Source organism: Acanthaster planci, linkage group LG02 (genome assembly GCF_054643075.1).
Source record: "Acanthaster planci isolate LZ-2023a linkage group LG02, COTS_SCS, whole genome shotgun sequence".
NCBI lineage: Eukaryota > Metazoa > Echinodermata > Asteroidea > Valvatida > Acanthasteridae > Acanthaster > Acanthaster planci.
In genome coordinates this window covers 16,738,269-16,755,382 of record NC_141778.1, presented here as the reverse complement: position 1 = coordinate 16,755,382, position 17,114 = coordinate 16,738,269, and the positions used below count along the sequence as shown (strand labels likewise).

Below are 17,114 nucleotides of genomic sequence, written 5' to 3'. Positions count from 1 at the left end.
CGAGAAAAGTGACAGGCTAGGGCACTGGTTCTATGGTAGCAGTTCTGGCAAACCACGTTGAGCCAGCTATACGACGAGAAGGTTAATCCGAGTGGTCACATTTGCTGACAGGGACTCTAGATGTTGCTTATATGTCAGCCGACGGTCCAGCTTCACTGTGAGGTAGGTCGAAGTTTCATTATACGTGAGAGGTGTACCATCGATATTGTTAGTGAGCTGACGGTTGGTTTCCCTGTTGTTCCGGTGGAATGCTGTGACAGTAGTTTAGGCCATGTTCAGTTTCAGCCTCCAGGTCTTGAAGTACGAAGGAAGTTGTGCCAAGTCTGCAGTAAGAGTGCTCTCTACATTTGACCAGCTTCGGTCGGCATACAGAAGTGCAAGATCGTGTCGGGAGACCGTCTGTGGAATATCACGGATGTATATACTCAAAAGCATGGGGGAAAGCACCGAATCTTGTTGGACCCCTTTCTGATGGTCTGTCCGTCGCTGGTCCTCATCACAAAGCTACGATTGGCAAGGATGTTGCTGATAAACTGTACCACTTGACAATCTGGTACCTTACGTTGGAGCTTCAGGGTCAAGCCCTGGTGCCACACGGTGTCATAGGATGCAGTGAGGTCGACTAGGATAGCGCCAGCTTTGTGTCCCAGCTCAAAGCTGTCTTCGATTGATGATCTGGTTTACCGTACCTCAGCCATGGCGAAAACCTGCTTGCTCGTTTGGTAGTTTCGGGTCGACGACTGGTTCCAGCCTGGTGAGGAGTAAGTGCACCAGACGTTTGTGGGGTACACATAGAAGAGTAATTGGTCTGTAGCTCTTTGGGCCATCAGCTAGTTTATGTGGTGAAGGTAGCGAGATGACTGTAGCTTTCTGCCATATCTTTGGGATAGATTAATTGGTGAGGCAGTAGTAGTAGAATTCCACATGCCATTAGTCGACATCTCAGCCCAAGAATTTTGGAAGAATGTTGTCAGGACCCTGAGCCTTGCCACTCTTGAGTTGGGCCTTTGCCGCAGTTAACACGTCGAGCGAGATGGGGCCAGATAACCATCCATCTACGCCTGGAGCTTGCCACAAGTTTGTAGTTTCTTGTTCCACAGAACGAGAGTGGTTCTTGTTGCGATTCTTGAAGTGGCCATTCGAGTTGCTAAGCAATGGAATTAGCTGTCACAGGATACGTCTTCAGTTTGGAACTTCTACCAATGAAGGGGGTTGAGAGTTTTCCTAGCAGTCCTACTGGAGTGTGTAAAGTCTATTCTATGAACTGTTCCTTCCATCGCTCCAGGTGGTTCATATCGAGGCAACTGGTAGTTCAGAGGCTTTTGACGATGACTCTTCCCCAGAATCAGCGTTCAAGAAACTCGTCAGAGATGGTATCACATTCCTGATCACAAGTAGGGATGTAACGTTGGTGAAAGCGACTTGGGATCAAATTCTTAGCTGCTCTAATAAGGAGGTTGCAGAACTTTAAGTAGGCTTGGTCAATGTCGTGCTGAGCCGGTGTGGGGAGATGATGTAGGTCAGTGTCGGCTAGGTTTGAAACTTCTCCCAATCAGCTTTACGCATATTCCACCGTTTCACACGCTAAGTGGGGACTGATTCTATGGGATTCTCTGGAATGATGAGAGATGGCCTGTTTTGAGATTTGGGGAAAGAATTCAGGATCACACAGTGTCCTCTCATTTTGGTGAAAGCAAGGTTGTGACTTGTAGTCGTATTCCACCTGCCTGAGTGGCAGCTACCGGCCTGCTTGGGGACCAGCTAGGGATGCCCAGTCCTCTAGTGCGGTGCAATCTGAGTTTGTTGCCCTGTAACCCTATGTGACACTATGGCAATTTAAATCACCGGCATAGGTGCAGGGTGCAGGGTGTCATCCTGCAGTCGAAATGAATGAAGCTTATAGATGTTAACAATGCTAATACCTTCAACATGAGTTGCTGACCACTACACAGGGGAATGTGGAGGACTGAAGGCTAGGGCATGCCATCTGATGAAATTCCTAACAAATGTAGCAATCCCATGGACATCGCTCGTCGTATGGGCAGCCAAAGTGAAGCCAAGAATCTTATGACAAGAGATATCAGAGACATGCGTCTCTTGTAAGAGAACTGCTGAGACCTTGTGTGTCTGAAGGAGATGTTCAAGGATGTTGATCCTGGCTTTAGTGAGACCTTCTACATTACGATTCAGTAATGAGATACCTTCCCGTACGAAATCAGGTGATGCCTGCCTAAAGAGGGCACGTGTTCCGGGTTGGCCTCAGGTTACAATTATTGGGTGTTGTTACGAAGTGGGATTAATTTGATCAAGAGAAATAACTCTTATTTTATTTACGCATGGGAGCCAAAGATATTCTATTAAAGTTAACATGAGTGTGCGTTGAAAGAAATAAATTGTTGATTTTATTTGGCCAGTGTTTCAGTGTAGTATTTTTTATTTAAATTAGATAGTTTTAGAGGAAGAACAGACAAACGCCAGTGGATAGCTCGTTTCTTGCTTTAGTAAGTCCTTTCTTGTTAGGTCTCCAGGGTCATACAACAAAAGGATTGAGGGTGTCGTAGGTAGAAATTTTGGCGGGTTTTAGAAAATTTTCCGGGTGTAACGGGGACTTGCGTCGGAGAGTCCGAGGAAAGGGCGCGTCTTGCCAGCTGCGATGGTTTCGCTGAAATTGAGACTGAAACTGCCAGTATCCAGCCAGTTGCGCCGAAGGATTTTATGAAGAGAAGTTATTATATCGGTGAAGATAAACCCCGATCGATACGCAAGGCGAAAAAAAATATACGAGACGCAAGATTTCCCAAGAACCAGGTGTCTACTCAACCTGTAAGGTTATTAATTAGATAATTAAGTGATTACTTGAGTAAGGAAATGTATTAGAGAACTTGGATTTATGGTTGCATTGAGCACTTTTAAAGATTAGTTGTGTCAAGGTACGGAGTGGTCACTAATGAGATAGTGGTTGGAACTACTATTATAATAATATCCTGTATAAATACACGCTTCGACATTGTCGAATATTTGTACTAGATGGGTGTTTAGAAAAGGTTTGCATTTCATTTACGTAGGGTTCTACTGTGGGTATCGAACTAACAGTCCGATTCAAAGGCTAGCCAGAAACCCGAGGAACAACTCAAGACCATAGTCAACTCTAGACCAGTGTACGAGAGAGAGTCAGGCCGGTGTCCCCTAGGCTACTCTGCGATGAAACAGTTCGAGAGTTTCTGTCTGGCCAAAACGTAACCAGTCAATATTGCAGTGACAGAAGGAATCCCTGTAGTCAGTTTAAATTGTGCAGCAATTGAGTTCAAAACCCCATAAAGTCCCGGGCGTAATTCATATCGTACAGCAGAACAACAAAATTGTAAATATTTTTTTAACAACAGTAAACTTGTAAATAGGTCCCCGTAAAATAGAATATCTTGTATCTGGTGTCTCATTTTGCGTGAGAGTGCAAATAACTGCCGAAGGTTATGTTTACAGGGTGGGAGGGGGTTAACTGGGGATGTGGCAGGTGTCCATTCTGAGGAATAGAATGTATATCGAAGCTGCTGTTGTGTCAGATTGTTATTCGCCCGTAATGGAGTTCCGAAAACAGTTACCAGGGCCCACCATGAGGAGGTTAACAACATGGACCCCAACTTCGGCTGCTGAAAATTACCTGATGACTATATTTCGAAATGAGCTTTGAGACCTTAAATCGGAGATTAAGGAAAAGTTGGATCTTGCCTTATCAAATCAGCAAGATCTCTGCAGCAGAATGAACGAAATGGAATCACGTCACTCTGATAGGCCTATGGAAAAATCGACTGCGTCTACTGCTGAGACCATCGAGGAAGCGCAGGCCGAAAAAAGTTACTTTCCAAATTGAGTAATATGTCTTCCCAACTTGAAGATGCTTAAAAGAAAAATTGCTCTTCTCGAAGACTCGGCTATCAAAGTGGAATAGTACTACAAACTACAATCTCAGGTTTGCTGGAATTCCTGAGCATCCCAATGAAGCTCCAGATTACCCCTATGATAAACTAAAGCAAATGCTCTGACAAGAGACTACCGAATAGTGATTCGCCGTCTGCCAATGCGAATGTACATATTTTTTATAGGCTCGTTTTGCAAGACCTCATGCCGAGGGGCCGGATCGACAGCCACCTGCTGGGAGGTTTATCACGGTACATGGTAGCCAGCTTCACGGTCGGTGCTTTTGTTTTGGACCCTATACAGTGTGTATCAAAAACAAAGTAATCCAACATCGGGGGGTTAATATGTAACCTGGAAAAAAGACACACAATGGGGGAACTCGCGAAAACCAACATGAACCAGGGATCAAAAGGAAGAGTCGCAGGATATTCTCAAAAAGATATGACAAAGGAAGATCAAATTTGATTTCAACAAGCAAAGAACAACAAAAAAATATTTATTTCAATGTGAACAAAGTAAAAATCCAAAACAAACCTCTCAATCAGGACCAGTAATTTTAGCTGTGGTCTCTCTTGCTGCCGGTCCGCATCTGACTATATCTAAGGAACTCACATGCATCAGGTCTTGTGCAATGGGGCATGACAGGATATTTACTCTGGGGATTATTTTGGAAAGGGGGGAACCACTCCTAGCAAATTCAGGGCAAGCTAACCAGAAATTCAATGTTAAAAGCAGGGGGACAACTCCTATATACAAGCAGGTAAGCAAAAACAACTAAGTGAAAAGAGTCCCCTCTACATCCACGCCCTGTGAAATCATTGCTCTCCACAGCAATGTCTAAAGAAATAATTCTAACTTGGCTTTGTTCACTCTCTAAGAGTTCAGTTCCAGTCCCCAAACCTCACTGGTGGTCTGATGTTCCTCTTTGGGCGCCGATAGATAGACCTTTGTGAACTCTCTGAGCTGGACGAGTCAGTAGCTTCATCGATGTCGGTGCCACTTGAGGTAGATGCCTCATCATCCATGTCGCTGTACGGGCTGTCCCCTGTTCTCAATACATCAGCACACACATCGCTGAACTGCAGTGGTGGAGGGAATGCACAAGTGCCATCTGTTGCCAAATCTTGAAACTGCAGTGGGGGTGCAAGAGAATGATCATTCGTCTCCGGGGTGTTCCACACATCTTGAAACTGCGCTGGGGGAGGAAGAGAATCGATGACGGATGCTGGCTCTTCTACGTCAAAAGGGCAGATAGTAAGAAGGTTCCGATGAATGTTGCGCGTCTTTGTTGATCCGAGGAGTTCCACCGTGTATACTGGTAGGTTTCCCAGCTGACTGAGGACTGTGTAGGGTACTGACTCCCACCTGTCTTTCAGCTTACACCTACCCCGTAGCGACTTGTTGGCCACCAGTACAAGGTCACCGGGATGAAGGGCTAGATCTTTCGACTTCTTATCATATGTCGCCTTCTGTTTCTGCCTGGCCACCTCTGCCAACTGCTCCACCCTCCTTGTAGCTTCTTGTAGCCGTTCCCCAAGCTGCTGAACATAGGTGGATTGTGGGTGGACATCCTCTGCTTCCTGAAACCTTGGCTGAAGGAGGAGATCGACTGGCAGACGAGGCTTTCTCATATACATCAAGTAAAAAGGGGAGTACCCCGTACTCTCGTGTTTGGCACAGTTGTAGGCATATGTGAGGGTCTGGAGGTGCATTGCCCAGTTGGATTTCTGTGCTGGCTCAAGGGTTCCAAGCATCGACAATAATGTGCGATTGAACCTCTCTGTCATACCGTTGCCTTGTGGGTGGTATGGCGACGTCTTGCTCTTCCTCATGCCCAGCAGGTGACACAGCTCCTTTATGACTGCCGACTCAAAACTCTTTCCTTGGTCCGAGTGGAGTCGCTCAGGGATGCCGTCATTGGCGATGTACCTCTCCCATAGGACGTGCGCTACGGTTGTTGCCTTCTCATCACGAGTCGGGTACGCCTGTGCGTATCTGGTGTAGTGATCAGTGACCACAAGTACATGCTCAAAGCCTCCTCTTGACCTCTCCAAGCTTAGGAAGTCTATGCAGACAAGTTCCAAGGGCCGTGTTGTGCTGATACTCTGCAGACTTGCATGCCTTTTCGTGTCTGGTGTTTTTCTCAGGGCGCATCTTTTACACTTGTCGATGTACGACTTCACATCAGAGTACATACTTGGCCAGAAGTACCTATCCCGGACATGCTGATAAACCTTCTCGAAGCCAAGATGTCCCATCAGGTCGTGGACATGCTGAAGGACAGGCCTCTTCATCTCCTTGGGGAGCACTATTAAGGTTGGTGTCTCACCTCTGTCTTCCTGGTCCTTCTCGTAGACCAAGACACCTTGCCTCACAGCCAAGAAGTCCCATGCTCGAAGTAGGGTCTTAACTTCTTTTGTTTCCCGTGCCATTCTTCTTCGACTTGGCCTCCCTGGCTGGGCTGACGTCAACTCCACAACACGCCGAGTTGTTGGGTCCTCTTGCTGTGCCTCGAGCAGACGAAGGCCTCCTGGTAGATCAACACATGTGCCCACCTTGGCTCCTTCTGAAGAAGACTTGGCACCTACTTCATTGCTATCTCTGTCTAAGGCTGCATCGGAAGAAGACTTCATGGGAGATGGGCGATCAGTAGTGTCACTGCTGTCTGATGTTTGCCCTATGCTTGGGGGTGGTGATATGCTACTCCTCGTACCAGTTGTGAGCTGATGGACATGCCTGACAGCCTTATCTTCAAGGTTCGCCCTCGGCTGCTGTTCCTGCCCCTCGAATGAAGCCATGCCATCTTCTCCCTGACTACCTGCATCTGTTTTGGCTGCTGATCTTTTGGCGTCCCTTGTTTCCTGTCTTCCATTTCGACCTCTGCTACCCTCTGTTTCGTCCAGGATCCTCACCACATCAGATCTTGGAATGCGGGACAGAGAGTCCGCATTGGCATTAGACTTGCCTGGCCGGTAGATGATATCCATGTTGAAAACGGCAAGATCACTAACCCAACGTTGCATCAAGCTTTGCCTTGTTCAAGACATACGTGAGTGGGTTGTTGTCAGTCACCGCGGTCAGTCGGTTGCCGTACAGATACTCTCTGAACTTAGTCGTTACCGCCCAATGTAGTGCCTTGAACTCTAGTTTGTGAGCGGGGTACTTTGTCTCTGCTTCTGTTAAGGTGCGACTTGCGTATGCGATGACCCTTTCTTTGCCATCTCGTTCTTGAGTCAGGACAGCTCCCAGGCCATCAAGGGATGCATCTGTCTGCACGGTGAATGGTACGCTATAATCTGCAAAAGCTAGTATCGGTGCTGAGGTCAACTTGGAAACCAGGGTGGTGAACGCTTTTTGGCACTCATTGCTCCATTTGAAGGGGGGGTCTCTCGAACCTCGCTTGCCGCCAATCAATGCGAAGAGAGGAGCAGCAGTTTTCGCATACCCTTGAATGAACCTCCGGTAGTAGCCTGTGAGCCCAAGGAAGCTGCGGACATCCTTCTTGCTTTGTGGAACTGGCCAGCTCTTCACTGCAGCAACCTTTGCCTGATCAGTGGCGATTCCCTCTGCAGAAACTACATGGCCAAGGTACTGCACTTCTCTCTTAAAAAGCTGGCATTTTGACGGCTTCAGTTTCAGCCCGTGTTCCTGTAGCCTGGCTAAGACTCTCCCAAGGCGGTCTACGTGCTCCTCTACAGTGCTACTGAAGACGATGATGTCGTCAAGGTAAATTAACACACTCTCAAACGCCATGTCGCCAAACACCACCGACATCAGCCTTTGGAACGTGGCTGGTGCATTCACGAGGCCAAATGGCATCCTCGTAAATTCAAACAAGCCCATCGGGGACGTGAAAGCCGTCTTCGGTTGATCCTTGGATGCCATCTTCACTTGGTGGTAGCCTGAGGTCAGATCAAGGCAGGAGAAGTATTTGGCCTTCCCAAGAGCATCCAAAGCCTCATCTATTCTTGGGAGCGGAAACGCATCTCTCGTTGTCCTGGAATTCAGCTTCCGGTAATCGACGCAAAGTCGAATTTTGCCATCTTTCTTCTGCACGATGACAATCGGAGAAGCGTACGGGCTCTGACTGGGCTGGATGACCCCGGCTTGTTTCAACTCTTCCAAGTGGCCTCGGACCTCCTGAAACTGTGAAGGGGGGACTCGTCTGTATGGTAGTCGGAAGGGGGTTGGGTCGGTGAGTGGGATTTCGTGCTCCACTGTGCTGGTAACACCCATGTCGAAAGGGCTCTGCGAGAAAACATCAGCATTCTGTCTGAGTAGCTGCTCAATTGCCTCCGTTTGCGATGGGGTGAAGTCGACACCTTCGAAGTTCACGTCTGGCAAACTGCAAGAGCCACCTACCGCTTGCTCCATAATAGCCACATCTTGAGAGGGCGTGGTCACTGGCTGGACTTCGGTAACACAACAGAGCGTCGCCACCCCTTCATGTCGTCTTACCCTCACAGCATGGTCAGATGTGTTGCACAGCCGAACTGGTACTCTCCGACCTGTTACATCCACCAACATCTTCCCTGCAACTAGGCCCTTGCGGTTGGTGCCCTCTACTAACGCAGTGAAGCTTCTCCCTCTGGTGTGGTTGGGTACTCTAGCTGGAACAGTAGCTTCTGCACCAGGTTGTATTACTAATGGACGTCTCCCAACATAGCGCAGAAACCCAATTTGTCCATCCTCGCCGGCGAGGTCAGCCCCATCCCCATTAACGAACTGGAAGGCCTGAAGCCAGGACTGTGACAGCCCTTTACTCTCCATGAAGCGCTTTCCTAAAGACGACTTCATTTGATCTCTACATGCACGAATCACATTGGTTCCAACGAGGGCTGGGGTGTCTCGCCGAAACTCGGTTTGTGGCACCACAAACGCTGGGACTTTGCCTATAAACTGACCCATGGCGTGAACATCTACTGTGATGACCCCGAAGTGTTGAACTGGCTGTCCTCCAGCTCCCTTGATAGACATCTCTGTTGGTCGTGGCCTCTGGCTGCTAAGTACCGGATGCTGCTTGACAAATTCACAGGTAATTGTGGTCACCTGGGACCCAGTGTCCAGCAGTGCTGTACAGTTGACTCCAGAAACCTTGACTTCAACTCGGTTAACTGGTCCAGCCAATGGTAACTGTGCGGTCATTTGTAGAGAGAGTTGGGGAGGGGCGTTTGAACTCAGAACCCGCGGATAGCCCTACATCCGTGGGTTGTTCCCGTTTAACGACCCACTGTGGTGAACTGGTGTTGAGGCTGCCTGTCGAGGAATGAACGACTTCATCTGGGGAGCTTGCTGGTGTGCTTGGCGCTGATTCTCTGGACAGCTCCTTGCCAGGTGCTGCTTGCTTCCACACGTGTAGCAGCCTGAGAATTGGGGTCGCTGCTGCGGCTGGCCAGACTGGTGGTACCGCTGGTGCACTTGAGGTGCAAAGACAGCCTCTTCCAGCTGTGCCAGACGATGGTTCAACAGGCTCTGATCCTTCTGCACTAGTTGAAGGGTCTCCCTCTGCTCTAGACGCATAGCTTGCATCTCCTCCAGTTGTTTGGTGATAAGATCTTGCAGATCAGTCCCACCTTGCATCTTCCTTGTCGATTCTGACGAAGACTTGCTCTTCGGTCCTTGTTGCGCAGGGCTGCTGGCCGCCGTGATTGGTTTTATAGGGTCTTTGGTGGCCACCTCACTCATGGTATAGAAGTGATGGTCATCGTCACCCCTCATCCTTCGTCTCGTCTGTTCGTCGCTGTGGTGTTGCTCCTCTGCTATAACACGCAGCTCAGCTCTGAGGTCTCTATAGCTCATTCTCCTTGGCTGCATCGGGGCAAGTCTCTGCTTCGTCCTACCATCCCGCAGACCGGCCATGAATTGAGTGGTTAAAAGGACGTCTCTGCTGTCCCCAAACAGGCTGCGGCGACCCTGCTGTCGGCCGCGCTCCTCAATCCTTCGCAGGAGAGTCTCTAGCGCCACGGCAAACTCACTGGCCGTCTCGCCTGCCTTCTGTTCTCTTGAATAAAACCGCGTCATAGGCGACGTGACAAAGCCGTCTTCCCCAAACTCTTCCAGCAGTTCCTGGAAGGCCTCCTCTGCCGTCACTCCTGCTAGTGACCTGCCCTCCAGGTTTAGGATGACGTCACGAGCTCGTCCGCTTGTGTGGCGCAAAATCTCCTGAAACTTGACGCCATCTGTGGCCAGACCCTTGGCTCCAAGCAGATATGTCATATCCCGAACCCAGTCCTCCACTCTGATATTTTTGTCTCTGCCAGAGAAGGTTGACACCCCCTTCAGCTGGTGGGTAGTGATGGTCCTCGGATTGACGGAAGGAACGGCTGGGATGCTGGTGGCTTGGTTCGGGATGGGGTCGAATTCATGGATCTCAGGTACCTGCTTTGGAGTTGGTGGTGCCAGCATGTCTGGGGGACACGGCGGCGTCCCCATGACTCCTGTAGCTGGCTGCAGTGGTTGTGGTGTCAACCCGTGAAGATTGCCAAAGTGTGTAGGCGAGAACATGGGTGAACTTGGCACCGCCATCATGCCAAAACAGTGCTTCTATCACCAGAGCCGTGTTGGTTAATGACCGAATAACTAAGACCAATTACGACCACCTTTGACCACCCTGAGAATATCAAGCTAAGTCCTACAAAAGACAGTAATTCCTACCCGGATTCTCCACCAAAAATTAAAAAAAAATGTAACCTGGAAAAAAGACACACAATGGGGGAACTCGCGAAAACCAACATGAACCAGGGATCAAAAGGAAGAGTCGCAGGATATTCTCAAAAAGATATGACAAAGGAAGATCAAATTTGATTTCAACAAGCAAAGAACAACAAAAAAATATTTATTTCAATGTGAACAAAGTAAAAATCCAAAACAAACCTCTCAATCAGGACCAGTAATTTTAGCTGTGGTCTCTCTTGCTGCCGGTCCGCATCTGACTATATCTAAGGAACTCACATGCATCAGGTCTTGTGCAATGGGGCATGACAGGATATTTACTCTGGGGATTATTTTGGAAAGGGGGGAACCACTCCTAGCAAATTCAGGGCAAGCTAACCAGAAATTCAATGTTAAAAGCAGGGGGACAACTCCTATATACAAGCAGGTAAGCAAAAACAACTAAGTGAAAAGAGTCCCCTCTACAAATACACCAATGTTATTTGGGTTGGTTATGGAGGTTCAAAAGTTCACATCTGCTTTTCAACTGTCCAAACAGCAAAAAATAGTTTAAACGTTGTTGCGACACAATCCGCCCTTGCGTAAATATGTACGGTTGCGAAAATATATTTCTGTTGATTACATAATCGTTGAGATGATCGTAACAAAACATATGCGCTTGGATTTTGCACAAGTTGTGTCGCCTGCCCCCATGGCAATGCTTAATCAATACATAAAGCAAAAATAAATAAATAAATAAATAAATAAATAATAAAAGGCAAGGTGGAAACGATTAATACGAAATTGTAGGAATGGGAGTTTTCTTTTTCTCATAAGTGTAGCACTTGCAACAGACCACCTTTTGAGGGCTTAGTGACTTGGCGGGGAGCAAAAACACAGATGGTTACTTTTAGACCACCGTGAAAAATGTTCAATCTGCCCTACCGGAAAGTAAAAAAGCGGAAGAACAGTTTTGTTGACAATGTTCAATCGGCTTTCTGCTGGTAAAAAAAGGCAAAAAGCGCAATGTCCATTTTTGAACAAATAGTATGGGGTAAAGAAATAAAATTTGATTTTCATGCAGCGGGAAAGCTGGAAAATCTAAAAATACATTTCGACTTATCGTTACATCTGCTTATTATTTGGTAGCAGAAAAGCGGAAAGGTAGAAAATGCATTTTACAACGACGTTTCAACTGACTTTCTTTTGAACAACTTTTGAACCTCCAAAGTTGAGAAGTTACGTGTGGTTGACCAAATACAAGCAACTTCTCGGCTTTCCATTGATATCTTTATTACATGTACATACTGTACATGTACATGTACATGTACATGTACATGTAGGGCCTACATGTACATGCACACGTACATGTACATACACATGTACATTTACAGTACATGTACATACTCTGCGCACAGGCGGTATGTGTATGCTGGGTCATTGGAGTTCAGTTCAGCAGTAGACTTCATAAATAATTAATTCATATATTTGGACTCGGCACTTACGGGAACAAAATCGCACGCCGGCGCGCATAATTTACTTTGCTCAGTTAGGGTAATTATAATGAAATGATCTTATCTTGATCGTTCCGCATGCGTTTTTCGTCTAGGTTAGGGGGCAATTATCAAAACAGAGTACACAACCTTTTAAGTATAAGACACAACAAAACTGCTTTTCTGGTCGACTTGCATGGTAGCTCTGTCATTAAAGAGCGTTATACTTAGAACCTATAAGCCGAGAGTTCGAGTCTATAAGATCGTAGTAATTTTTTCTTGATGGGGAATTAGTTACTTGGGGGATGTTGTTATAATAGGAAAGTAAAGCCCGACATTTACCTTAGCACTTAACCTTAACACTTTCTAAGTTTCCACTAAATTGATCTATCTTGCAGTTAACTACGCCCATAATGATAATTGCCCCTAACCTCCCTAGGAAAAAAATTACGCTGTCGGCGCACGTAACATGTATGCCCTGTGTCCCAGCATGAAACTATTACTAAAACACAATTTCCTCAGTTGAGCCAGCGCTGCTATTAATTGCGACATACATAACAAATAATGAATATATAGGCCAATCACTTGGAATCACAGGATTGCTCTGCCTACCAATGTTCAAGTTCATGCGTTGTACCTGCACCATGTTTTAAAAATGCCTTAGAAAATTATTGTTGGGAAGAAAAGGGGAGAAAGATTTCATAAAGTGATTGGGTTGAGCCCTATTATCTAACTGAGAAGCGAAATCCTTTGTGACTTCGTAAAGTTAGAGTGTACTGCAATGTATTTTTCTTAGACAGAAATTTCTGCACCTTTGTACTCTTCTTCGATGTTTGTTTAAAACCATGCAGTGAAAATGCATCGTGTAGAATTTCTGAAATCCATCTTAAGATAAAGTTCAGTTTAGATTTTTATGCTCAAATTGGTAATCCAGAATTTACTTGTTGGAGAAATTCCTGAGAAAGGGATAGATGCTTGCTTATTGCTAAGCACCTAAACAACATTGGATTAGCAAAGAAGGGAACATTTAGTCTTACGAAGTGTACAAAAATGCAGGACTTTCTATGTACGAATGAGCCGGTGTATGTGGCACTGAGGTTTTTTCCTGGGATGACATCACGGATTCACTAATGAATATGGAAATATAAGTATAAAACCAAAAAGGCAGTAAAATATCCCTTGAAAGAGTAAAACGAACGTTGAAAATCTGTTTAACTGAGGCACACCTTCGGTATATTTTGAAGGTTTCATCGAAACAAATTGATTGCAGTTACCCTTTTACTTCACGACATAACCTTTCCCTCTCACCTAATAACCAGTCGTCAAATTAGCAAGACCAGAAATAGCTTATCAGAATCTAAAAACTGTAGGACACGAGATATTTTCCCTCTTCGCCGCTTCTTCTACAGCATACACTCGTTGAGGATCCAGGTCCATCATTCCTGATCGGTAATACCTGGCGAAGTTCTGATAGTGTGCATCAATAAGTTGGGTACACTTTGCCCGCGCATTACCGGGAGCACACCACGTCTTGAGGTGGTTGGAAAGTGCGCTGAAGAGATGGAAGTCGGTGGTGTTCTCATACATCTTGCAGCTAGCAGGAAGTGTGCCCACGTACCGCTTTGCGATACAGAAACCTCGAAACATGGAAGTGTATATCTTGTGTGTTGCGACTTGCAGAAATCCGGGTTCTGTTTCGTTCGAATACCTACTGATTTCGAATCCAGCAGGCACCCAGCGTTGGTTGTATTTTGCCAGGGATTTCTTTTCGACATCTATGTGCCAAGAGTAGCGGTCATGCTCGAAGTAGTAAGCGTAGGTCAAAATGAGGTCACTTGGGCAGATTATTTTGCCTGTTCGGTAGATTTTGACGAAAGCCTCTTCGAAGCGAAAAACCTGCAGGAAAGGAATGGGGGGAATGTGTAATTTCTGAAATTCCAAACTTTTACGTTACATTTCATGGTTTTGATGAATGTAATAAAGTGAGTTTCTGTGAACAGCGTGTAAAATTTCCATGAACTGTGACAGCAAATTATCAAGCTAGCTGGACGTCAAAGTTGTTAGGCTTGGTAGCTCACCAGAGAAGGGTGCGTTTGATTAGCTTCTCTATAAACACACTAAATTTCATACGCATGGCAGCTACGGCACGAGTCAAGTCGAACGTCACATTTGTTTTCACTCAAAAATGTAGGAAACCAAATGAAAGTGTTTTTCTCAGATTGCTAAATGCAGTCATGGAGCCGCGCTATTGCCTACCAAGAGTGGGCAAGGAGAGCGCCATCAAATTTATTTAGTAAGCCACATCATTGGATTAACGCCATTTATTTAAAAAAAAAAACTATTTTTTTGGTACGTGAAACAGATATTCTATAATGCCGTATGTTAGTTTTAGCTGGCATTTCCCTGCCTCCATGGTGCCGCATGCGTCTCGAGGCAGAAACCTGCAATTAGAGATTTAAGGTGCCAGTGGTTGACGCCCAGAGCACACAAAATGTCACGTGATAGCAAATCAAAAGCGCCCATCTTAGCAGAGAGTATTAGGTCTTTCACTTGCTGCTTTGCAAGTTAGAGATGTCTGCTATTAAAACAATCATGATCTATTTCTGAATGGCTTGCACACAGAATGGGAGTTAAAAATGCCTTGGGACAGTTCGCCATTTCGTGTGGTTAATTTACAAACACATGATGAGAAAGAACATTTCACATCAAAATGTTTATGTTTACCCTACTGGTCTTGTTTCTTGAAATAACCGCAAACTGGTTATTACAATCAGATTGTTCTTCTGAGCCACATCCTCTACTTGAGAGATAACCATTTCACGATTTGTTGACGTGGAGGTAATTTATCTGGGCATATGCTATCGGCAATATCCACACAAAATCTACATAGTGAGATGTATTAAGGTTTGGTGAACATCGTGAAGCATTCTGTAGAGTTTTTCCAACCTGCAAAAGGTAACAGTTGCATTTGGATTAAAACAACAAAGACAACAAAGAGATGGGAAATATCTTATCTTACTTTTAGGGTTTTTAGTATGTGATTCCTGCAATTTGTAATCGTGTCTCTCCAGAGGTAGATTGGAAAGTTGGGGAAGCGTGCAATCGTTTTCCTGCCGATTGCGGTTTTTACAGAGTCACTGACGATTCTTTCCCATCCATTACCGACAAGAGGCACCCCAAGAACTCGTATTCTACCGCCATTGAAGATGTTCTCAGGGGTTACAGGCGTGAAAAACATGTTATCCGTGTCGACCCAGGCAACGACGTCAGCGCTGACGTACATATCCGTGAAGAAGCTGCTCCAGAGTTGCCGGCAATACCCCATGGACCTCATCGTGCTGTGAAAGATCGTATCTGCATTTGCTGGTAATGGCTCGTACGAGATATCGAACTGCATGCCGAATGCTTGTTCGTGCCTGCGGAGCTTAGCTGCCAGTTGATGGTCCCTCTCCGACTCTGCGTCCAGTATTAAACTGATGGGGCCATACCTTGGAGACCAGAACAAGGCAGCAGATCGCAGCAGTACGCAATAAAGGAGATTGACAAGTTCGGGAATAGCTGCCATGCGGATCGTCAGTGTCAGAGTCTTGCCTTCAGTGAAATTCAGATCGGCACCCTGCCCACTCCCAGTGATAGCCATAGGACGATTGTGGGGACTTGGTCTGAACCGAGGGCGGGATGCTGGACGTTGAGAAGGCATATTGGACTGTAACTCCCGTGCGTACCATCCCATGCAAAATGCTGACATTAGGAGAAAAGCGGCGAAAAAAAATCTCATAAATACAGAGGTCCGTGCCATAGTGATGTTTAAGTATCAGCAGAGTTGACGATGACCCAGTTCGTACACGTCGTAATTAACACTGTTGATTAGCTACGAGCATGACAAAATCGATACAAATGGATATGCACGGTGTCCACACAAAAAATATACCGAGATAAAAATTACTGTAATGGCAAAACTACTTTATGTAGGGAAAGAGAAAGATATCTCTATAAAGGGCAGAATGTCCTCTTTGCATTGGTATACAGCTTGTCATGTTTTTGACACAGATGAGTGAACAAACTAGACAGATGTTAAGGTTACTGAAATCGGCACTGTGACAAGTTTGCATATTTGATTAACAAGGCTCAACCATGTAAATGTGCGGAATACCAAATGCCTTTGCTTGAAGAAAATACTTCTTGAAAACAGGGAATGTACCTAAATCAATCCTATCTGCTTTGTTTTCGCTACTTAGGGCCTACCTCTAGGTTTAGTGTGCTGTGCCCTCCATATGGCTACCATGCGTATCAATGCACATCTGACATTTTTATTATTTTTATCTCGGTATACGGTGAACTCCGTGTGTATTTCACCATGTCCAATAATTGCATTCAGGATCTATTTTCAGTAAAACACTTTCACAAACCAAAGCTAAATAGTATTTGGTAGACATAAAAAACGAGGAAGGCAGAGGTTTTTCTATTTTAAGGGGTAAACAATGTACAGTGTTTCCTAAACCAGACTAGGCTTGAGTTTGGACTACTTCATCACAACAATGAATATAATACCCAGCAAATCGAAAACAAAATCAGTGTCATTCTTTGTCCTTAAACTTTCAAAACGCCTGCATCGCCACATTTCTTGGGTTATTTATAAGTAATAGCACGTTTGAACTGAGCGAGGCACTAAAACAAATTAATTTAAATGGGGAAATCAGGGGAGAAACACCGAGCATAAAAGACACATTTTCGATTTTTAAAAATTTTCACCATGCAGCTAAACTAAAAAAAATTCCTTTATTGTGATCTTTGGAAGCTTTTTAAAAATCCGGAAAATGTGAGGTCTTTTCCTTATCTTTACCAACAATGAAGTAGGCCTATTTATTCTCTTGGATGAGACTGACATATTCGCAATGTAATGGGATCTTTTTTCCCTTTCATTTCCAACAGTGCAACAAAAAGTCGACTATTAACATATTTCAAGATGCACATTGCGTTGGGAAGATGTTAATTGTCATTACGGGTTTTGCCATTACCCAACGTATTCATTTACACCGTATATATATAAAAATA

General features: G+C 45.5%; 1 protein-coding gene across 1 annotated transcript; it reads right to left on the bottom strand.

Annotated features, from left to right (window-relative positions):
• Positions 1 to 11,929: 11,929 nt before the first annotated feature.
• LOC147799947 (uncharacterized) lies at positions 11,930 to 16,198 on the bottom strand. The gene is made up of 2 exons (XM_087133314.1): positions 15,079 to 16,198; positions 11,930 to 13,955 (listed from the first exon to the last, which is right to left on the bottom strand). Exons 1-2 carry the CDS (start codon positions 15,856 to 15,858, stop codon positions 13,410 to 13,412), a joined length of 1,326 nt encoding a protein of 441 aa, XP_086989440.1. The 5' UTR covers positions 15,859 to 16,198; the 3' UTR covers positions 11,930 to 13,409.
• Positions 16,199 to 17,114: the final 916 nt, after the last annotated feature.